Below are 24,794 nucleotides of genomic sequence, written 5' to 3'. Positions count from 1 at the left end.
GCCTAGGCAAGGAATGCAGTACAAATGAAAATCCGTATGAGGTATTTGCTTCCCACAAGTAATACAAATACTAACTTTTACTGACATCGGTAAGGAGCAAGAAAAAGTTTCCCCAATGGGGTACTTAGCTTTAGGTTGAAGACTTCGGTTCTGAAACTCGAAAACAAAAATTTCAGGAGTCGGCCGACCGGCACTTGCGAACTGCTTCTGCTTCTGGCACCGCAAGGCAAGAAAGACTGATGTAATGGCATCAGCTGCATGTTTTATACCCCTGACAACCTGACGTCATGGAAGAGGAAACAACAACCGACGCAGAACCCAAGACTTTGTTATTCAGGCCGACTGGTTACCCGAATGTAATGATTGCAACAGTGAAACACGAAGAACATCTGATCTAGCCATGCTTGAATCCTACTAAAATAAAATGGCTAAATTTGCGACAAACTCCCAGCATAGGTCTCACCACCGCTCAGCCTTACAACAACTCAAGTGGCTAGAACTACCCCATTACTTAACCTACACTCAGCTCATTACGACTCACAGACTGGTACACCAACCTGATAAAACACCTGCTCTTCAACCTTACACTTACACTCGACTACTCTGGTCCTCAAATAAATCTTTATTACATGTCTCCAAATCCAACAATAGAGCTGGAGATTATCTGTACTCCAACTTCATCTCCAACATATGGAATACTATCCCCCAGACCATCATAACCACTATTGACCCAACTCACTTTATAAAGCTACTCAGGGCCTTTCTCTGAAACAAGTGGCTCTGCCCATATACTAGTCCTGGCTAAAACGTATTCCCTTGTCTAGCACCTAATTCACCTACTTCTTCTACCACTCTATGTCCACCATACGTATCTTAACTTACTTATTACTTTACCTCCCAGCCCCCTCTCTTTTTCACTATTAATTAAACCATTTAACGTCTCTTCCCTTAATACCCTTTTACTAGTACATATTAACTCCCCCTGTACTCTCACCCATCTACCTTAACATTCACTCACTTCTCTTCCTCTCTCGTATTATTCTACTCCTTCCTCTGCTCTTCTCACCACTCTCCTTCCTTTCCTATTCTACTCAAGTCTCTTATTTATCTCACTACATCAGTATTTACTCTGTTTGCTTCTTATACATTTAGGAAATTATGTCACTCACTTATCTTATGTCCATTTCAATACGCCTTCGCTGTATGAAATGTTGTGTGTGTCCTATCTGACTTTATTTAACAACATGTATAATTTATGCCATATTCTAGTCAATGTAACTCAAAGTAACTACTGTGATGTATGTAACTTATTTACCCCATGTAATTTGATAATTGCCTCTGGAGCTTTTCTCCCTGGGCCTCTGCTGAAAATAGGCTTTTGATCAGTCGGACTATCCTGGTACACAAATGTTAAACAGCTAAACAAAATAAAAAAAAAAAATAAAAGTGCAGATCAGCAGTTCCCATGGCAAGTAATGTGGCAGCCACTTTGTGTAAGCCCAGGCACCCCTCCACCATGACCACTCTCCTGCACAAGCAAGCACACAGTGCAACACACATGCATGTACACACATACCACATATGCCTCATATCTGTTCCTGTTGTTAGAACACTCATGATGTCTCTTTCTCCCCTGACTGGGTACTTTACAAGATGATTACAACCAGTCCTTAATGCCAAACATTTGAGTTTCACGCTTCATATCCTTTTGTAAATGCGTGCTAGGGCAAACGCTGTTTAGGAAGTGGAGAGATATGACTAATGTTTCCTGTCCCTCAACCTCAAATGCCACTACATGTTGCAGGAAATGCATAAAGCCCAAGAGTCTGAATATAAAGGAAAAAAAACTTCTGTTGCACAACTGCAGTAGTCTAAAGCAGAGGTTTCTTATGTCAAGGGTGCATGGCTCATAGCCCCTTTTCCTACTATGCATTTTTCTTTACATGTTTACATTTTAAAGATCAATTTCTGGTGTCTAGTTGTGGCTCAGAGGACTACTATCTTCTGTGGAAGGTGGGAGGGTACAGGGTTTGAGGTCTATTTAGTGCCTTTAAAAGTGCACTACTTTTTCCCTGGTGTCTAGTGGTTCCTTTATGTAAATATGTACATTTAAGTTATGCCACATTGACTATCCCTGATCCTGGTGTCTAGCATTCCCCCTACTCCTCAATCCCTGTTCTATTTACATTTCATTAGTCTAGGGGAGTGTGGAGGTATGACAGCCAGCCCAACCCCCCCCCCCCCCACCACACACACACACTCAGCTCCTTGCATACACTCATGCACACATCTCCTAGCCCCACCATACCATTAATCTCCCCAGCACCTATATCGACTGGTATAGATGAAAATGGCCTTTGGCTATGTTCACGACCAGGATGTAGAACGAGCAGCCATGCTAATCTACATGGACAACTGTTATACAAAAGTCTTCTTAGAGGCAGTTCCAGGAGGAGAGAGAGCACATCGCTAAACAGCATATGTCTCACCCCTGAAATGCCTCATTAGCATGTATCATAGCTACGGAGACAGCCCAACATGATGCTGCATGTCTTTGTGCAAAAGCACCATGCTGGGGTTGTCTCTGAATATAAAAAGGTTACCCCCGAGGCAGCCTTTTTGAACTTGGCTCTAAGTTTTGATTTTTCACAACATATTAAAAAGAAGTGAGCTGCCTTGGTTGAAGGCATAAATGGTCCTACAAATTTTATTACAGTAAGAAATGTCACTTGCTGGGTATACAAACAAAGGAACATCCCTACTGATCCTGTCTGCTGCTGGGTATAGTCTTTACAGCAGTCCCTCCAAATACAATGCTAATGCAGTATCTATACCTGAAAGAACATTGCTATCTTTTTACACTGTTAACTAATTCCAAGTAACTGAAAAGAAATCTGATTTAAGGGCAAATGAGTAAAATGTCAAATGCAGTAAGAACTAGTACCTGGCAATAGTTCAGTATATCTGTAAGTGTCCTTTGCTGATCACCACTGTATGATCCTTCAGAAGCAATGCTGGCCTGTCACAAAAAAGGGAAGAGCAATGTATATATTACAAACCAAAATCAAGAGATAACTATCTAAATAACTTGACCTAATGATATACTAAAATCTAAACATAAAATATAATTGTGAGTAGAGTTGAGCACCATACTTAACATAACAGTAGGTCTACCATGAGAGATCATACTAACAAAAAATAATTACATTAGGGGTTACCACCTTCTGATTTCCCTTGGCCCGTTCAGTCTTCCAAGGCTGTTTCTCTTCCAGCAAAGGTTAATGATGGTCTTGCGCATGACAAGACATGAGAAAAGGTGGGGTGACGGTACCACATAAACTCAGCACTGGCATACTCTCTCTTTGGTTCTATGGTTCTAAAAGACCTGCATGGAAAGTGTGATTGCAGTAGACAAATTTCCAGGACTCAAACAAACTGAGCAAGTAACACAAACACTACACTAGGTTTTTGTATATTTCAAAAACACTAACTGTATAAGAGTTGAGAACTAAAATTCCATGCATGAGGAAAGAGGGAAGGAAGTGTTGCTGCTACTGAGATCCCTCCTTCATGTTTGACTACTACAGTAAGCATCATATACAGCTACATTCTTTGGGGGGGGGGTCATTGTAACAGTAAATCCTTACATTTGGGAAGACTCCCAGACAGTACTTTGGCAACCTGGAAGGTGGACCATTACCAGAGCCCGTGTAGTACAGTTATGCCAAAAGTTGTCCTGTCTCTATATTGAACTTGTAACCTACAGTATTTAGTAAACTGATGGGCAGTAGTCCATGCTGTAGTTTTTAAAATATCGTATCCAAAAGCATTTCAGAAATATGATGCTGAAGTAGCTGCAGGTATAGGAGAGTCTGCTGTAACTGAACCTTGCCAGAGGTTTGTTACATTTGTCATTACAAAATACAACATAATGTGCCAGTCATCTCTATCAAGTCTGCATGGAAACAATCAGGCCTTCCCCTCTTATTTACTTCATTTTTTGAAGGAATCAAAAATATTCTCTGTTCCAAAAAAACATGCTTTTTCTTCTGGTGTGATATCTTAGTTGTTTGTGGACAATCGATGTGAAGTAGATGCTCTCCTTCTTTCAGATGGTCTGAATATAAGAATGGGAGCTACATCACATGACTATGATAAACAAAAAAGGTGACTTTGGGTGTGAGGGAGGGATTAGTCTTTAGTGGCATTCTTTCATATGTTGTATTGTATGAGGTGGTCTGTATATTAGTGCATGTAATTCCACAATAATGCTGCCTCAGGTTACTTAAACCAGAAAAAAGGTCATTCTAAAACAGATATTTAACATCCACTAAATCAGCTGGTTCAGATGGAGGTAAAGTTAATTTTTCCAACACAAAGTTCAGAGTTCAAACAAATTGTATACAGATTCATAGATTAGTACTAGGCTAATTGCCCTTGTGGGCCATTTTAAGCCTAGCCAGTTACCCCATGTGAGAATCAAATGCTTCACCTTGTGTCTGCAAGGTAAGCACCTTAACCATTATGCCAACCTCAGATGCCTACCTTTGTGAATTTAAGTACAACACACCTACAAATAAATAAATAAAAATAATCTCTGGAAAGCAGGAGGGGTTGCTGCAACCTGAGGAAAAACTGAAGCATATTAAAAATTTCAGAAGCATGTCCTTTGATACTTTGTTAGTTGAAAATGCTAGGCTGGATTCTCAGAGTTTTATATACATACACACACACACACACATATATATATATATATATATATATATATATATATAATATGTATATATATATATATATATATCATATACCATATACACACACACATATATATATATATATATATATATATATATATATATATATATACACACACACACACATATATATATATATATATATACATATATCAAATGACCCACTCTTTCCCCATGGGTGAGTGCCAGTCATGGAAGATCAACATCCAGGTTTCTGTGTTCTGCATTCCTCTACATCCCTCCTCTGCAGCAGTATGTTCAACAGGAAGTCCCACAATGCATTGCTCCTTTTGGCACCACCAGGTTTTCACTCTAAACTTGCTGGGACACTTAGCCTCATCAAGGTATCAGTCTTCTGTAGAGGGCAGATACTCCATCTCTCCCCTAAGATGGATAATCTTGATGAGGTAGTATCAGCTACTGATCTCCATCTCCCCCACCAGCTTCCCGAATGTTCTGGTCACTAACTGATTCCAAATCATCTGGGTTGCTCTCAGGCCTTTTTTCTTCTGTGTCACACAGCTAACAGAGACTCAGAGATAAGTAAACTAATATAATGTACAAAAACAGTTCTAAGGAGGGATGTAGGACAATTCAAGTGGTCTAGAAATTAATGCTTTTCCTTTCTGAAGATACAGTTTTCTTGCTGTAGGTCTTTTAGTTTCATTTAAGATGTTTAACATTTGTAAATAAAGGGGGGCATTGATAAATAGATAAATAAATAAATAAAACTATATCTTCCACACTGAAAGATTCAGTGTCTAATGAATGAGGTGAAGCACCATGCCTTCTGCTGAGAGCAAGAACTTGTTTAGACGTACAGATCATGGAGGAAAACTGGTTAACTGCATGAAAGGAGAAAACAATTGTTGCCTTGGCCAAAATGCAAAATATGATAACTGCATTTACTTTTTTTACACTGAGAAAGGCTTTCTGAATCAAAAGGAATGTAAAAAAGGCATACACCAGATCTTGAGTCCATATGAATGAAAAGGCACCCAACTTCCATACCATGTCATGATGCATAAGGAAGCAAAATGTCAGAATATAACAATTCTGATGTGTACAAAAGAGGTCTATTATAGCAATAACCCACGCCGGGGTATGGGTAATGCTGGATTTACCCACGGTTGGTCTGGTTTGGTCACGAGGGCGAAGCCAGAGTGGCCAAACAAAGCCAACCATGGGTAAATCCAGCATTACCCACACCCAGAAGTGGGTTATTGCTATTATACAATGACATTACTTAAGAAAAAAAATAATTACTTTTCTTAAATAATGGCATTGTATAATGCCTCCTTGCTGCCTTTCCACAGCTGTCTGGTATTCTGCGGCAGTTCTGATGTACTGCGCATGTGTATGCCTACGCAGTACATCAGAGCTGTGGGCAAAAGCAAAGTACAGTTTTGTACCTACCATAAATGTAGATGTTCGAGTGCTCATACAGCTGCAGTCATAACAGATGGGTTATCCTGCCGTCAGGCGGGTCCTCGGTTGGCCGGATTCCAAAGTGTAGGTCCGGCGTCGGCTGTCGCCGCCTCTTCCCTGACGTCAGTGCGGCAGGGGTATAAAAGAGCCAGCAGACGCCATCTTCTTCAGTTTTTCTTGCCCCAGATGTCAGGCGCCCCCAGAAGGAAGGCAAAACATAGACTTATGTAATCATGCAATATAGAATAATCAAAAAACAGTAGTTGCAAGCAAATACACCATAAAAGAAAACCCAAATAGGTTGTATGAGAAGGTGTTTGTCATAAGGCCTGTCCTAAGAGGGGATGGAGGGGGGGAAACCAGGACTGCAGCTGTATGAGCACTCGAACATCTACATTTATGGTAGGTACAAAACTGTACTATGTTCATCGTGCATACAGCTGCAGTCATAACAGATGGGAAGAATCCCAAAGCTAAGTAGGGGTGGCAGGCACTAAGTGGAACTAGGAGGAGCAAGGATGCCCTGCAAGACAGCTGTGGCAAATCCCGCTCTAGATTTAGAGTAAAGTGGAAGGTGATAGTGTTTGGAGAAATTGTGCACTGAACTCTAAGTGGCTGCTTCCAAAATGTCCTTGGTAGGAACCCCCCTGAGGAAAGCTGCAGAGGTAGCTGTGGCCCTTGTGGAGTGGGATCTGATGCTTGAAGGCACAGCTTTTCCATGAAATGAGTAACAAAAGCGTATGCAGTGGGCTATCCATTTTGAGATTGTCTGTTTGGAGATAGCCTTTCCTTGAGCACCTGTAGCATAGGACACAAAGAGTTGCTCGGATTTCCTGAATGGCTTTGTCCTGTCCAAATAATAATGAAGTTGTCTGTGAATGTCCAAGGAATGCAGTAGTCTTTCCCCTTTGTTTTGTGAGTTAGGGTAAAAGGTAGGTAAGTGGATAGTCTGATTCAAGGCTACACTGGATACTACCTTTGGCATACAGGTAGGGTTGGTTCGTAAGGAAACTCTGTCCTGATGGAAAATGATGAAAGGTTGCACAGCCATGAGGGCCTGTAGTTCCGAAACCCTGCGTGCTGAGGTGATAGCCAGAAGGAAGGCTGTTTTCCATGACAAGTATTGTAGTTCTGTTGAAGCAGCTGGCTCAAATGGAGGAAGGGTCAGCTTTTCCAATATGAAGTTGAGGTCCCAAGCAGGGACTGGTGGTTTCCTTGGGGGTTTTATATTCTTTGCCCCTCTGAGGAACTGTCTTAAAAGAGGATGAGAGAATAAAGGAGGATCTGTGTTGTATTGTGCAGAAATGGCTGAAGCGTGGATTTTGATGGAGGAGAAGGAAAGTCCACTGTTTAACATCTCAGATAGGTACTGTAAAATTTGAGGTAAATTTATTACCCAAGGATTCTGGACCCTTTTTATGATTCCAGGCACAAAATCGTTTAAATTTGGTGGAGTAGGCTTTTCTAGTAGAAGGTCTTCTGGCCTCCAAGATGACATCCTGCACCTCCTCGGAGAGGGGGGTCTGTTGGGAAATCAAGGGATTCTCCATGCAGCTAGATTTAGGGTTTTGAGCTGGCTGTGAAGAGTTCTGAAGTTGTGCTGGGACAACAGAAGAGGCACTAGAGGTAGGATCCATGGTGAGGAATGTGTCAGGCTCTTCAGGAGCGGATACCAGTGTTGTCTTGGCCAATCTGGAGCAATGAGAATCATTTTCGGCCTCTCTGCCCTGGCTTTTAATAGAACTTTGGGCAGCAGAGGAAGAGGCGGAAAGCATAGACTGTCAACGTTGTCCAATTGAAAGAAAGTGCATCCACTTTCCAAGCCTGTGGATGATAGGTCCTTGAACAAAATTTTTTCAATTGGTAATTTCTGTGGGTAGCAAAGAGATCTATGTCTGGCTGTCCCCATGCCTGAGTTATCTTTGCGAAAACTTGAGGATGCAACTTCCATTCGTGTGGATCTGTCATATTTCTGTTTAGGCTGTCTGCCAGTGTGTTTTCCTTCCCTGGCAGGAATTGTGCCTGAAGTTGGATTTGCAATTCCAGAGCTGTGTTCCATAGGGTCATGGCTAGACTGCACGGGGGGTATGAATGAGTTCCCTCCTGTTTGTTTATGTACCACATCACTGTGGCGTTCTGTCCTTATCAATAGCTGGCCTGGATGCAGTAGGTCTTTGAAGGCCATAATAGCATTTTGCACTGCTAGCATTTCCTTTTGGTTGATGTGTAGGTGCTTCTCTTTTTGGGACCATTTTCCCTGAATGCACTGATCTGTCATGTGTGCCCCCAGGCGTAGTCCGAGGCGTCTGTTGTGATGATTTGAGTTGCTTGAGGTACGCAGAAAGGGAGACCTATGTTTCTTTGGCATGCTTGAGTCCACCACAGAAATTCCTTTTGAAGACATGGAATGAGTGGTATAATTGTTTCCAAACTTTGGCTGTGTTGAGATGATAAGTTTTTTAGGTACCATTGAAGTTTCCTCATATGCAGCTTTGCACATGGGATCAGAAGGATGCAAGATGCCATGAATCCCAGAGCCTGCAGGACTTTCTTTGCAGTCAGCCTGGTGAAGGTTGCCATTTTGCTGAAGTATTGAGATAGTTGCCCTTGTTTGTCTGGCGTGAGGTAGGCCATCTGGGTGGTTGTATTCAAGCTGGCACCCAGGAAAATTATTTTTTGAGAGGGTATTAGTTTTGATTTCTTTTTGTTGACTGTGTATCCCAGAAAGTTCAACAGTTTTATTATAAACGCCAGTTGTTTCAGAAGTATGTCCTTGCTGCCCGCTTGGATCAGGCAGTCATCCAGATATGGGTATATTTGTATTCCTTGATGTCTGCAGAAGGCAATTACTGATGCCAGGCATTTCGTAAACACTCTGAGCGCAGTAGATAAGCCAAAGGGCAATGCAGAGAATTGATAATGGGTTGAACCTGCAAGAAATCTGAGGTATCTTCTGCAATCTTGTCTGATAGGGACATGCAGGTATGCCTCCTTGAGGTCCAATGTTACCAGCCAAGACTCCTTGCCCAGCATGGGAAGAAGCTGCTGTAATGTGAGCATCTTGAATTTTGGTACCTGTAAATATGTGTTTAGGATGGATAGGTCTAAAATAGGTCTCCAAACTTTGTCTTTCCTTGGTACCAGGAATAGTCTGGAATAAAACCCTTGACCTTGTTCTTCTGCAGGTCCCTCTTGAATAGCTTTCATGTCCATGAGAGCTGAAATTTGTTTTTGTGCCTCTGCCCTTTGATTTTGTGGCAGGTTTAGCATGCCTCTCATTTTTGGAAGGGTGTGAAAGTGGAATCTGTAGCCTCTGTCTATAATGTCCAGAATCCATTTGTCTTTTGTGACAATATGCCAATTTTTTGAGAATAATGCCAGTTTTCCGCCCAAAGGTGCTGCCATTAAAGCTTTGCTTGGCAGGTAAAGGGGGAAGTCATTGTGTCTGCTTTCTGAATGACTGTGATCTATCTTCTCCACCTCTTGGGGTTGGTGCTTGCCATTGTCTGGCTCTGAATGATCCTTGAGGTTGCCCTCTACCTCTCGGGCGTCTGTATCTGCCTCTTTGAGGTCTGTCCGTGGCTGAAAAGGACCAATTTTTTGAAGGCCAGTTTCTGCTGAAACGTGGAGGTTGTACCTGCAGGAAATCTTTCACTGTTTGCATTGATCTCGCTTTTTCCTCCATTTTCTTTAGTACCTCCTCAGCTTTAACACCAAACAATACATCTTTTTGAAGAGGTGCATCTAGTAATTTAGCTTTGCATGATCTGGTAAGGCTTGCTCTTTCAGCCAAGCATGTCTATGTATAACAGACCCTGTAACAGCAGCTCTACATGAGGCCTCTAAAGCATCAAAACCACACTGCAAGGTATGTTTACCCACTTGCTCTGCACCATGCAACAAATCCTGAACTCTTTTAAATCTGGTTGTTCTGGTTGTGTCATTTTGCTTTTCAACTGAGATAACAAAAACTGTTGGTACTTTAACATATGAAACTGACAGTTTAATACCCTCATGGTTAAAGTGGCCGAGGTATACACCTTTTTCCCCATCTTTCTAAAGCTCTGGAATCTCTCTCTGAAGGTAATGGGTTTTTAGCAGTAGAGGCCTTAATTCCCTTGGGACCCTATGAAATAGTTTCTGGGTCAGCAGTATGGTTTTTGTATAGGAACTGGTGTGAATCAGGAACCCGGTAATACCTGTCTGGTTTAACAGAAGCTGGAGGTAAAGAATCTGGGTTGAGGCTGGCTTCTGTGTACACATCATCTAATATATCTAAAACAGGAGGGAAAGCCAGGGGCCTATGCTGGGGGAGCAAGAGAAAATCCCTGAGCCTTTTCTTGGAATCTGAGTAATCTTGGCCTTCCCAGTGAAAGTGTTCCCTCAAAGTATGCAGGGTTTCCTTCAAAAGGAGAATAGGTATAGTCCTGGTCCTCAGAATGTTCAGAGGTAATAGAGGCTTGATCTGAGGAAGGGTAGTCTTCCTCTAATCTGGGCCTTTTGTCCGAGGGGGGTTGAGAACCCCTGATAAGAGTAATCAAATCCTCAGCCATTTTGAGCATCTGTTTTTTAGGCATGGGGCCTTGAGAGGGGGTCTGAGGTCCCTGTTTTTTAGTTTTCATGGCTGCTTTAGATTTTGTGAAAGCTTTAATAGAGAAGGAGGAAGGCCTGAAGACACCTTGAGAAATGGCAGGCCTGTCTAAACTCTGAGTTTCCCCGCCAAGAGTGGCGTCGGTATCTGTAGTTGGAATGGGAACCGAGGAGCCTGCGACCTCGGGTACTGAAGACACCGGTAATGAAGTGTCATCGGTACTCAGGGGTTGCGTAGGCGCCTCACTGAGAACCAGAGAACCGGTAGTCGGCCTTAGCGTGGTGTCAGTAGAAGTCGCGGACCTCGTATGTCGGTCCTTATCTTTGCGTCTTTTACTCAAAACTGGAGTCGGAGTATCCGATGACATAATATAATTAAATTTTTTACCAAAATAGTGAAGGGCGAACTACGCCCGATGCTTAATAGTGCGTTTGTTGAATCTAGCACAAAAACGGCAGGCCAAGACGTCGTGGTCTGGGCCTAAGCAAGGAATACAGAAAGAGTGGAAATCCTTATGCGGTATTTGCTTCCCACATGAAATGCAATTATTAACTTTGTCTGACATCGGAGTGAGGCAAGAAAAGTTTCCCCAATGGGGTACTTAGCTTTCAAGAAGACTTTGGCTGAAATATTTTCATGGCCGACCGGCACTTGCAAACTGCTTCTGCTTTGGGCACCGCGTGGCAAGAAAGACTGGAGAAGTTGGCGTCGGCTGGCTCTTTTATACCCCTGCCGCACTGACGTCAGGGAAGAGGCGACGACAACCGACACCGGACCTAGACTTTGGAATTCGGCCGACGAGAACCTGCCTGACGGCAGGATAACCCATCTGTTATGACTGCAGCTGTATGCACGATGAACATCGGTGAAAGCAAGATCTCCATTGCTTTTTACAAACTGTTTTGCTATGTTTAATGGGTTTAACATAGTGAGACAGCTTTAAAAAAAGCAACAGAGAATTTCCGTTGCTTATTTTAAAGCTGTCTCGCTATGTTAAACCCATTTAACAAAGTGAGACAGTTTTGAAAAAAGCAATGGAGAAAGCAAGATCTCTGTTGCTTTTTACAAACTGTTTCACTATGTTAAATGGGTTTAACATAGCGAGACAGTGTTGCTGTAAGAGTTATAGTAATGGAAAAAGTCTGGGCGACCGGACCTTTTTTCCATTACTATAACTCGGATTTACAACGTGCACGCTGACCAATCAGCATGCACATTTTTGAATATTAATCGGGGGTCGCTGTATAATCTGGCATAACCCACTGCTGATCTATGGGTCTAGTTTCGACTTGTGAATCAAATTTGTCTGTCTGCTAAATGGTTCTGTAATCATGAGAGATGAAATACTAAGAGTAGGAAAGAGCACTGAATATCCCGATTCCACACCTGGAGTCCACTTGTAGAGCTGGAATGGTCTTGGTGCTGCTTTTTTTTATATACAATATTAGTTTACTACCACCTGTGCTGATTTCAAATGCAACTACTTTCATTTTCTTAAGACTGATGTATAGACCTTTCTTGGTGAATTCAGTTGCCCTGAAAATAAAGTTTCTTAAAATGAGCTCCCTGGCATAATATTTTATAAACTGCTGAAATACTGTGGGAGGAAGAGATGGCATCCACTTAGAAATGTTAAAGCATGAAACCGCCCACCAGCAAAACTCCTTTTCTCTCACTAGGGTGGTGGTGGCATCGGTCTCCAGTGAATTTTCTTCACATCTTCCTGAGAGACAGTTATAGGCCCTGACAAATGTAGTCATTCATAATGAACTAGGAAAACACAAAAGGACATGTAATCCACAACCCTTAGGTACTGTTTTGCTGTTACTCTCTTTTTTGTTTCATGAAAATTTGCCATCAAAGAATAGATCATTTGTTTTTGTTTTTTTCTGCCTTTGTTTTCCTGAAGCAGAAAAAAAATTAATTTGGACAAAAGTTTGTAAAGGTGCACAACAATGCTACTTATTGAGCAGGAGACAAGCGTAATTTTTGTAAATTATGGTTATTCCAAAATACTGCAAGGGTTATTCTTGGTTTGATATAAAAAAGTTATGTACTTAAACCTTTCATCTGTGTTGTCCATTTTCATTCTTCCTCAACTTATGGGCTCGGGTCCAACTCGGCTGTTACTAAAGCTCATGGCAACCAAAAAATTCTCGAGCTCCTCCCATACCCATAATGCACCAACCTAAGCTACCCCAGATCTTGTCTGCTGATTATTTTTACCAGAAAGAAATGTTTAACATGCATAAATATAGGATATGCAAAATTGCATGTGCTCAATATTGGAGAAAACCATACCTGCAGCTCAGTATAAAGGATAATGATGTTCCTCTAACAGACTATTCGTCCAGAAGTTTGTAAATAAAAAAGGATGGGGATTGGTGGGCGGGAAGTAGAGGAAGAATGAAAATGGGCAACACAGATGGAACATTATGATAAGTACTAACTTCTTTATCTGATCTTGTCAATTTTCATTCTATCCTATAATGATGGGACATAGTCCCCAGCTACTTATAATCTCAGGCGGACTCTAAGGAAGGATATTCCTGAGCATAGTTGAACAAAATTACGCTATACCCCTGAAGATGAGATTCAATTTGTAATAAGTAATAAAAGCCTGGGGAGTAGCCCAAGCTGCTGCACATATGTCATCCATGGATGCTCTAGCTAGGAAAACTGAAGAAGTCACCATGGATCTAGTTGAATGAGCTTGTACCAGTTGTGGTAAGGTAATACCCAATTTGTTATAAATAAATGAAATGCAATCAGCTAGCCATCTGACAAGTTACTTTGGCAAAAATGTTTTCTCAATTTCAATTCTGCAACGGAAACAAACAATTGATCTGTTTTTCTGATGTCTTTTTTTCTATGCAGGTAAAAACATAATTGCCTGTGAACATCTAATAAACATAACATATATTTGACCTTGTTAGCAAAATTAGGAATTAATACCAGCAAATTAATGGATTATTAATATTAGATTCTGATTCCACCTTGGGAAGGAAGGAGGCATTTGTTTGTAACATCACTCTATCCTTGTGAAAGATCAAATATGGAGTCTTTGAAGACAATGCATGAATCTCTGAAATTCGTCTAGCAGAGGTAACGACTACTAGAAAAACAGTTTTCCAAGTAAGATATGTAAGAACACAATTAGCTGCTGGTTCAAAGGGGGAATGTATTAGTGCATGCAGTACCAGAGGTTCCATGGGGAAGTAGGGCCCTTAAACAGAGGTCTTTAAAGAACAGTGCCTCACAAGAAAGCTCTGCAAAACTTATGAGAGGCTACTGAAGCACCTACAAATGTGAACATTTGATATCGCTGCTAACTGAACTTTAATGGTTGAAGAACTAGCCCCTTCTTTAAAAAGTAGGGATAAAAGCTCACGTATGTTATGCATCAAAGCTGAAAAAGGTTCAACATAATTTTGGTGTGCCCAGTAAACAATTTACTTGAATAGAGTTTTCATGTTGAAAGATTATGGGAGGATGAAAGTATACGTCGGACAGGGGAAGACAGTGTCAGTTGTCTGGCTATTAATGGAATTGGAGAAACCAGGCCATCAGCCTGAGGTTTGATATGTCAGGATGGATCATGCCTGCTGGGTGAGACAGGAGGTCTGAAGTCAGATCCAGAATCCAAGGTTGGTGAAGTAAGTGAAGCCAAAGGAAGGGAAAACAAATCTGTTAAGGCCGGTAAGGTGCAATGAGGATGGCTATGCTCTTCAACCTGATAGCTTTCTGCAGAAATTTTGGAATTAATGGGATTGGTGGGTAGGCATAAAGTAGATTGGAGGGCCAATCGTAATGTAGAGCATCCCTCAGTGATTCCCCCCATGGGGGATTAGGACAAAAAAGCTGTTGCATTTGTTACTTAGGGGAAAAGCAAAAAGATGGCAACAAGGCTGGCCCCATCGACAAAATATCATTTCTGTCACATTCTTGTTGAGAGACCACTTGTGAGGTAGAGGAATGCACCTGCTCAGTTAGTCTGCTATCACACTGGACTTCCCTGGAATGTGCATTGTTATGAAAAAGCGACTGGATGAGATCACCCATTGTCACACTCTGAGTGCTTCTCGACACAAGGGGTAAGATCTGGTCTCTCCTTGTTTATTGGTGTACCAAACTACTGACATACTGTCCATCTGAACTGCAATTGTCCCAGATGGCAGAGCATCCTGGAAAGTCCGCAATGCTAAAATAACTGCCTCATCTCTAGGACACTGATATGCAAGTTGTCCTCTTCGGGGGACCCTTGGACTGTTTTCCCCAGAAAATGCCCCCCCTCCACCCGAAATGGAAAGCATCCATGCTCAATATGGCCTTGGGCTGAGGGGGATGAACAGACAGCCTTGTAGAACATGATTTGATTGAATACACCACCTGAGATCTCCCTCTTGCATGTCTGAGTGATCTGTATTTGGATTGACATGGATTGGTAAAGTTTGGCCATTTAGTTGCTAACATCCTTTGGAGTATTCCCATATAAAATCTGGCTAAAGATACTAGTGTTACTGCCGCTGACATTGATCCTAGAGTTTGAAGCACCAAATGGGCTGAAATCTTGGTACTGCAGATTATTTTATGTGATCATATAGTTTGTACTCTGGATGGAGGCAGTGAAGCTACCACTGACTTTTTGTTAAAAACTGCTCCTATGAATTCCAAATTTTGAGTTGGCTCCAGTTGAGACTTGTCACAGTTTATGTTTATTCCCAGATGAGAATGTCTAGAGAACCTGATTTTTTGCCCTTATCAACTGATGCCTGGTCAGGAAGAGTGAGCTGCTATTACTGTGAAACGTAAGTACCTTCAGGATCATCTGTTCATCTTTATGTGAAAGCATGCATCCTGAAGGTCTATCGAGCACATCCAGTTGCCCTTGCCCAGAAAAGGAAAAATGGACTGAACCGTAAACATCCGAAACTTGGTAGTCGAGCTGACTTGTTCAGGTTACTGAGATCCAAAATTGGTCTCCAGTCCCCTGTTTTCTTTGTCACTAAAAAGAACCTTGAGTAAGTTCCGGATTCTCTCTGGTCTTGTGAGACCACTTGGATTACTCCTTTTTTTTTCTAGCAGCTTTTGTATTTGAATTGCTGCTTCTTCCCTTTGACTGGGTGGAATAGCAGGGATTTTCCTTGAGACTACAGATGGGAGGTAAAAAAGTATTATACAGTCTCTGGAAATAATCCTCTGCACCAAAGTATCTTTTGTTATATCTAGCCAGGCTCTCTGGTGCAGAGATAATCAACCCCCACTACTGCCTCCAGAAGTGGTCAACTGAGCCTGCTTTCAGGAGTGCTGGTAGGGTCTGTCCAAGAAAGAATCTCTGGACCCCTGGTTTTTGAGGGCTTCCTCTGCTGTGGGGGTGATGTTGAACATTAGAGTTCCCCCCTCTGCCTCTGGGGGAAGTTCCTCCATGTATGTCCTGGAAAGGACCCAGGGAATTCCTGAACCACATCTTTTGACCACCTCACTGATTCCTTGAAAACAATCTCTGAGGGATCGTAAGACATATGCCCACTGCAGACATCGTCTTTCCATCCTTCTCACACCTGGATAAAGTTTCTTTCACTGTGGGGACAAACAAGTAAGTGCCAATCCCTCTCAACCTGGAAACATCAAAAATCTGGACAAAGGCCCATGAAAAATAGGTACAGATCTGTGTGCTGATTAACATAAAATGTGCATTCATAATTGTGTAACCCCACCCACTCTGCCAGAGGAGGACATTCTCAGGACTGCAGAATCCACCCTCTTTAAAAGTATAAGACAGCACAGTATCAGCAATCTATTTACATATTATTGGGAGTAGAACACATAGCCTTTTGCATCCAAAGCAAGTACACTACCTGTTGTACTACAAACAATGTAAACAGACTTGGCATACGCAGCACTAAACTTCCCTTGCCCTGAAGACCTTTGCAGCACAAGAAATCTGGGAAAAGCCAAAATTTATTGTGGGGGGACAAAGGACTAAAACCAGGGAGTGGGACACATTTTAAACATTGCTTGTATAACCTTAGAAAGTTGCTAGAATAAAATGTTTTGGTGTTACCATGCATTTCCTGAATGATAGGAAGACTGAAACTTAAATGGCTATAATTATTTAGTGAATTCAGCTCTCGCCGATTTGCAAGAAAACCACAAATTTTAAGAGAAAAACAGACCAAAAGTATGAGCCATCAGCCAAACATTCCAGATAATCTGTGAAACTTTGGACAGTTGACAGCTATGGTTAACTCCTTGAATCACAAGTGGTGGTATGGGTAGAGAATTTAGGCTCTTGCCCCTTCTACCTCAGGTACCATGTTTGAGCCTGGGTAATACTAACCACCAGTTATATTTAACTGGGGTAATTCACACACACACACACACACACACACACACACACACACACACACACACACACACACACATACACACACACACACACACACACACACCCTATTCAATTAAAAGATAGATTATAGAATGGACCTGTTTCCCCTGCACAAAAGCAATCACTTCAAAAGCAGTAATAGATAAAAGCAAGCAATTACAGAACAGACCTGTTCACATCTATTCAAATGCCGCAAGCAATTAACAGACCTGTTCTTCAAATGCAGTAACAGCTAAAAGAAAGCAATTACAGAACGGGCCTGTTCTCAAATGCACTAATTCAATGCAGCAATCAATTACAGCAGTAATTCAATGCAGCAAGCAATTACAGAATGGACCTGTCCTTCATATGCAGTAATTCAAATGGACCTGTTCTTAACAGCTCAAAGCACACAATTACAGAATGGACCTTTCCAAATGCAGTAATTCATTGCAGCAAGCAATTTACAGAATGGACCTGTTCCACCTTCTTAACAGCTAAAAGTAAAAGTAATATTCAACTGCACACATCTATTCAAATGCAGCAATTAAGTAATATTCAACTGCATATATTGCGTGGGGCAGGAAGACAGAATGTGTCTGGGCCTGAAAGAATGGAACGGTCCCATTGTTAACAGCTACAAGTGCTGAATTGCTATGTTTTGTCCCGTTGTTACAGCTGAAAGTGCTGAATTGCTATTTTTTTACTTGTTTTCCTTACCTGGAAGAGATGGGGAAACTCTGCTGCTGACCTGCAGTCAACACACTTACACTTTTACACTGCTGCTGCCCATCAAAGTACAGTCAGTCACACCCCTCGAACCCTCAGCCGAATTCCGACAGGCTGGCCTCTGCACGTGATGATGTCAGCAGAAAATTCACCCAAAAAGAACCCCCCCAAAAAAAGCCAGGAAATTCGGGAATAAAGGGGGCCAATTGGGAATTCGTGGCATCCCATTATTTGGACCTCAAAACCAGTAAATGCCAAGGAATTCGGTACAGATGAGAGGTCTGAAGTGCCGTCAAAGGAAGCACTGATGAATGACGACTTGAATGGCTCTGCAAGATCACATTAGCGCATCCAGGCATGTCTCCTGATGGAAATTCCTGAACCCGCAGCCCTTGAGTTTCCTTTGGCTACATGCAAAATCAGCCTCATAGATGAATTTGAAATAGATTGCAGGTTATCCAACTGAGAAACGAATCCTGAGAGGGTATTTGAAAGTTCCTTGATCAAATCCTTCTCTAATCTAGTAAAATGTGTCAAATAATTCAGCGACCTTAGGGTGAAGGTGACTGAGGCATAGACATACTTCCCAAATCTGCCCATCATCCTAGACTCCCTGTTAGGGGGATGAACAGTGGAACTCTGTTTGGCAAGTTCCTTTTTGGTGGCCACCACCACGACCATGGCATCAACGGGCACCCCTTTAGCCCAAAACTCTTTCCCTGAAGGTGGTGCCAAAATTTTGTCCAGTCTTCTGGGTATCAGTTCAGCTGTGTCAAGTTCCTTCCAATCCTGCCAAGAGATCAACTTAATGAGCTCATTGGCAGGAGGTGCAATCCAGGAAGTAGACGGGCCAGTACCGAAAGCCTCCAGGAATACTGACTCCTCAGATGAAGGGTTGCTGGGGATCCAACCACCTCTCTGTTTTGGGATCTCAAGGATGTCTCCAAATAAAAATTCTTCTGGAGTTGATCGTGGGGACCCTTCACCTTCATTGAAGCCTGTATGCTCTGTGCCCGATTCTTGTGGAGAGTCCAAGTGCTTCCTCTTGCACTTTTTCTTCCTAGGGACCTCCTCAGGGGGTGTTCCAGGGAGGTATCAGAAGAAACTGTAATACCCTGCTGGGAAGCCTGGAGACATCGGGGTAGAAGGTTGAGGATCCAAGGGGGTTAGCTCCATCTGTCTTGATAGAGCACACAAAACTCTCATAACCACCTCAAAGGCTGATCACCCGGGAGAGACAGAAAAGAACCTGGTACCAAGAAGGCAAGCTTGTGGACTGCTGTCCTCCCCCACTTCGAAGGCAATCTCTCCGAGGAGGAAGCCAGAGCTGAGCTACCCAGTGCCAAGGCTCTGAGGGGCAGAGATGGCTGCTACAACTTTGGAGTTGACTCCAACACCTCAGATCAGACTTAGATTTGTGGGACTGAGCCCCAGATATTGCCTCTCCAAAGAAAAATGGTAATAAGCCTTTCAATATTAGTTTATTTTTCTTTTCAACTACAGCTCTAGGGTTGAAACCATGGCAAATAGAACAAGTCTCCGGTAAATGCTGTGGCCCAAGGCAATAAACACACAATGTGTGGACATCTGATAATAGTAGTTTGTGTCAACCCTTTTTAAATCACGCATTTAAAAAAAACACAAAAAAAGAAATTTTTTTAAATCCAGAAGGGCATTTCTCCGCCATTACAGAAGAAACTACAGTCAAAAGTTAAGTAACACAGACTTAATATTACTTTCTTTTTATATAGATAAAGTAAAGATGGGGAAAAAAACAACAATGGTAAATGAGTACTACATGACAGTGTAGAAAGGTAAAAGACAGAAAAGTAATACTTACTGAAGATGGAAAAGAGAAGTGGAATCACCAATTATGGTAATCGTAGAACTACAAACTTGTATGAGGGGAGGGGTTTAGAAATGTAAGAAAGAACACTATAATATAAAAAAAGATATTATGTTTTAGAAGATTTTTAAGAAGAAAAACTGTCACTTATGTTTGAACGCTCGAGAGCTAGGCTAACCTAACCACGTTTCACGAAAAGCGGCAAACGAGATCTGAGGTAGCTTATGGTTGATGCATTTATGGGCAAGGGAGAAGCTTGACAGTTTTTTCATTACCACAAGCTTTAGTAATGGCTGAGTCAGATCCGATGACTGGATGCAAACCCGTCAGTTGGATCCAAACCCGTCAGATGAAGATCAGATCAAATGTTCTTAATGGAGTGTAAATGTATTGATCTTCCCTGCCCAGCACTGACTTTTAAGAGCTGAAGGTTACCAGTTAGAACTTCTTGTAACAACAAACTTATTTACTTTGAAAAATAAAGTATTATTCTAAGGGAGATATAAAGTATTTTGACAAAAGGCAGCCCAGTGTGTTTACCTGACAGAAATTACTGCAGGTCTGTTTTATGGCAGGCAGCTTGGAAATGGACAAGAAAATATTTGAACATCAACCCTAAAGCTGATGAAAGTTGCAAGAATGAATATGATAATTCTGCTTTTGTCACTTTGAATACTGATCTCTCCAGTAAAGCAAAACACATTAGATTTTGTTGGCTGATGATAAGTTGCCTAATTTTTGTTCCGTCTCCCAGCCCACGTCTTTCTCCCAGAGATCACTGAATCTGAGTGAGCCTCCTTTTTACAAAAAAATTTTCCAGAAGTTTATTTCTGTTGACAAGTACCTTTCCTTCTACACAGTGCTATGTTTGTAAAGTGATTTACAACTTTGATTCAAATGTTAAGGCAGAGGTTGGGATTTTTAAAAAAGTGCTTTGTGGCTGCACAGTGCTAAATGTCAAAAATCCCATAAGGTGACATGGCCTCTAGCTGATCCTGTAGCTGTTTAGACACGTTTCATGCTTGTACAGCACTGGTACTCTGAGAAAAGGACATGCACGGGGGGGGGGGGGTGACACTGAAGTGGTCAACCTCATAGGAAAGGAAGATAACCTAGGCCAGTTGGATTCAAGGCTATGTGTGCTCTCACATGCAATGAAGCACCACATTGTTGTTACATGTGCTGATGCTCCCAGCCCAAGGAGTGCCAGAACAGCAAAGTTCCACCCCAGTTCATCATATAAATGATATGAAAAAAGGATGAGCAAAAAAAGAAAGAACATGGAAAATAGCAAACAAAGCAATACACAAAAAGGTAACCATATTGATGAGGAGGAGGAATTTTTCCCTTTTCTTTTGGTGGAAAGGCTCACATTTTTCATATAAGAACAGGAAGGGAAGATGGGGAAAGAAGTGAGGAACGATTCTGGCAGAGATAGGAGGATGACAGAAGGTTGCAGGGCACAAAAACAAAACAAAACAAAATAATACAGCCACAGACAGACAGGGATAGTACTGACATAAAAGGAGAAGACAACACCAGATGGACACAGATACTGTGTGAATGCTTTGTGATGGGAAGGATTTTTTTTATTTAATAGAATATCTAAACATTGTTCACATACTATATAAAAGACATCTTCATTTACTACTATGCTGTCTTTTTCCTCCCCCCCTTCTTCTTCTTGGATTTTGTTGCAGTTAAGCAATTCTATCCATTCCACTTTGGCTTTCTGCCTCTCCACTCATTTTTGATTGCGTTATACTCCTTTCGGTGACATCTAAGAATCTTCTGCATATTTCACGTTTTTGTATCCTGCTCCTGTTCTTCCAGCTGTTTGTTGTTAAACAGTTTTTATTTCAGAAGACAGTGTCCTGATTATTCTTCTCACCCTTTCCTACAACTCTTTTCCTCCTTACCCAGTCTCCAAATACAAAATTTTGAGTTTTAACCTCCTTTTTGGAGCATCTTTTTCTGTATTTCCAGAGCATCCTTTCAAATACCTTGGGCCCATTTGCAGCTCTAGAATGTATAGATCATTCCTGTCTCTCCATTGTCTATACCTCCAGCATTGTGAGCCTCCTACAGGTTAAGTAACATGTATGTGCCACCCTGAATATTTAATCCTTGATTTTTGTGTATCTTTTCAATTTCTGATAATATTTTGGTAACTTTCTTCCAGTCCTTTTCCCCAGTGTGCCAGCTTTCCACCTTCTCCAATCTGTTTTTTACTTTCCTGATGGTGTCTCTTTCTGTGTTTTCTCGGTTCCCCTTCTGCTTCATTCCTTCCATCTTACCTCAGTGCACCCTTACATCACTGGGTCTACCAGCCTCTCTTAAACCCCCTGGACCATCACTGTGTTCCAAGGCTGGGGTCAGCATGGAACTTAAGTGCATCCGGGGGGACAGGTTGTACTTTTGACTGCTTCCAGCAGGAGACTTTTTCATTTATGACAAACTTTTTCACTCCTCCACTGCATTCTCTTGTTTTATGTCTGAAGACTACTTCCCTCTATGGATCATGCCTCCCCATAGAGAACACCTAAACAAAGGTCCATCCCTCCCTACTGGCACCACATATGCCTAAGCTGGTAATCAAATCAAGGCTGCCTGGGCTTTATGTAGGCTTTATCCCTCAACACCATGGTGCTGGCTGCCTCTGCTCTTAATTCTTCATATATCACTCTACTTCTACTCTTCACCTGCTTCTTGCATTTCTCCAATGGTGTCCTTCTCTCTATTTTTTTTTGTTGATTCTTTTCCTGATCCATCTCCCCTACCTATTTTTTCTTAATATCACATAGGTGTTTACCAGGCTAATGACCGCAAAGGCATTTTTAAACCTAGCCATGCATCCCAAATCTCTGGCAAGTTCTGATGCCCTTGATAAGTGTAAGCAGAGGCTTTACATAAGTCATCATTCCACAGTATGTAATCCAAATTACTTTGTGAGCTCCTCCAATGTCTTAAATACTATTTGTCCCTCAGTATCCTCCTTCATCATTTTCCCCCAATATTCCATGTCTCTTCCATGTTTCTAGCCTATGATATTTCCCCATCCCCTTTTCCCCAGACTTCTCTGTTTCTTTCTTTCTTCTCCCCAAGTCAGGTTTTTCCACTTCTTCATCACTGCCTTATTCTGTTGCTTGAATCTTTCCCACTACTTGTCCTGTCCATCCTCTTCCCATATTTTTTGTCCCCTTCACTTGCTATCCATTTGTGGCATGGTAGGAAGGTGTGGGACTCCCTTTCCCTTTTTTTGTGCTAGAGCTCACTTTACTCCTTGATATCCTCTTTTAACTCCCCTTTTCTATCCAATTTTTCACTATCTTGTGGGGTTGTCCTTGTCTCCCACTCTGAGTCAAAAGACAGGCATCTTATCACGCATGTTATCATTCAGTAATTTTAGCAATCTTGTTGTTTACTCTCCATAGTTGTGTATGTGTCCCTTTTTAGCCCCTTTTTAAACTTCTTTATTTTTTCTTCCATGTTTCACCTTTAGTCTCCTCCAGTGTAACCCCTAGTTTCAGCCCTAGACATTTTGGATAGCTGGCCTCCTGGATTTCTTTTTCAGGCTCTTGTTTTGATCACTACCATCTTTTTTGTGCTACACGTCAGACCAAAAGAGCTTATTTTAGTTCATCCTCCATATCTTCTGGATAGTCATCAGCATACATAACTATGAGTGGATTCTCCCATTTTCACCCATTTTGGGCAACTGTTTTCTATATCTAGAGCCATCTCCACTGTAACCACTGTGAACAGCCATTGGAAGCCTGGACACCCCTGCCTCATTCTTTTTCTAACATAATTTGGATTAGAAATTCCTACATTTACTATGATCTCTATTTCTGGGCTCATCTATATATATATATATATATATATATATATATATATATATATATATATTTGATCTACCCTATGAATTCTCTCTTTCCACATGTTTTTTCCTTTTCAGCACTTTTCAAAAAAACTCTCACCTCACCGTATTAAATGCCTTTTGGGAGGTGAACAGGATTACTCTTGTCTTCGCTTCTTAGTTCATCTCCTTCACTGTCATGCACTCTATCATTGCCCACCAATTTTCTTCAACCCTATGGCTCTTCACAAAGCCATTTTGTCTTTCCTGGATTATTTTTGGGAGCACCATGTCTAGCTTGTTTGCCAAGATTTTTGCCATTTCTTTAGTATCATTGTTTTCAGAGCTACTGGTCTGAAGTCACTTGCCTCTGCTCCGTCTTCCCTTTCACTGAGAATTCCCACTACCCATGCCCTCTTCACTGTATCTGAGATCTTCTGTCAGTTGTCCCCTCCTATCCTTTAATGACTCCCAGATTACTTCACCACCAATTTGCAAAACTCATTTAGATAGCAGTCAGCCCCCTCCTGTTGCCTTCCTTTCTTTTATTGCTTTTACTGCTTTTCTGACTTCTTTTGGCATGATTTCCATGCTTAAATTCTCCTGTTGGTTTTCCAACACTTTGTGTTACTCTTCTCTTTCGATCCAATACCACTCATAGGTTCGTAGGTAAATATCAGGCTATCAGTCTGCAGACTGTTACAACCCTGCTACTTATGCTGCTATTCCTTTCTCTCCTCCCTATATATTTGTCTGTAGAATTTTCTTATTGTTTCTATAAAATCCTTGTAATCCTTTGTCATGCTGATCCCCCTTCCATCCTTACTCTTGCTACCCCTCCATCTCTCTCTCCTTTCTTTTACTGCTTTGTATTTCTTGCCAGGTGCCTCCCTGCTTCTTCTCCCACAATCCACCACTAGCTTTTTCAGTACCACTACCCTAACTCTATTGCTGTGACTATTTCAGTTCCACTTTTATTGCCACATCTTGTATTTCTGTTGACTCCTGATCCAACCCCATTCCCCGTTATCTTTACTGTATTTCCAGTAGCCTTCATTCTAGGTGCTTAATTTGCTTTATCCTTATTTCTCCTCCTCTACGTCATCTTCATAACTCCCCCCTCATTGCTGTCTATCCATCCTACCATTGTCTTTCTGTTGTTCCTTTATCTGTTTCAATTTCTTTATCAATTCTATTAGCGTCTCCTTCTCTTTGTTTCC

General features: G+C 41.6%; 1 protein-coding gene across 1 annotated transcript in view; it reads right to left on the bottom strand.

Moving 5' to 3' along the window:
* The window catches only part of BEND2 (BEN domain containing 2), a 1,535,652-nt gene that overhangs the window by 1,158,884 nt on the left and 351,974 nt on the right, over window positions 1-24,794 (bottom strand). The window contains exon 6 of the mRNA XM_044073057.1: window positions 2,945-3,019. Within this exon, the coding sequence (XP_043928992.1) occupies window positions 2,945-3,019 (75 nt within the window). The remainder of the gene's footprint in view (window positions 1-2,944; window positions 3,020-24,794) is intronic.

The sequence above is a fragment of the Protopterus annectens genome, chromosome 5.part1 (assembly GCF_019279795.1).
Source record: "Protopterus annectens isolate FY-2018-M chromosome 5.part1, PAN1.0, whole genome shotgun sequence".
NCBI classification, from domain to species: Eukaryota; Metazoa; Chordata; order Ceratodontiformes; family Protopteridae; genus Protopterus; species Protopterus annectens.
The sequence above is the reverse complement of the archived record's forward strand: the minus strand, read 5'-3'. Positions and strand labels throughout refer to the sequence as shown.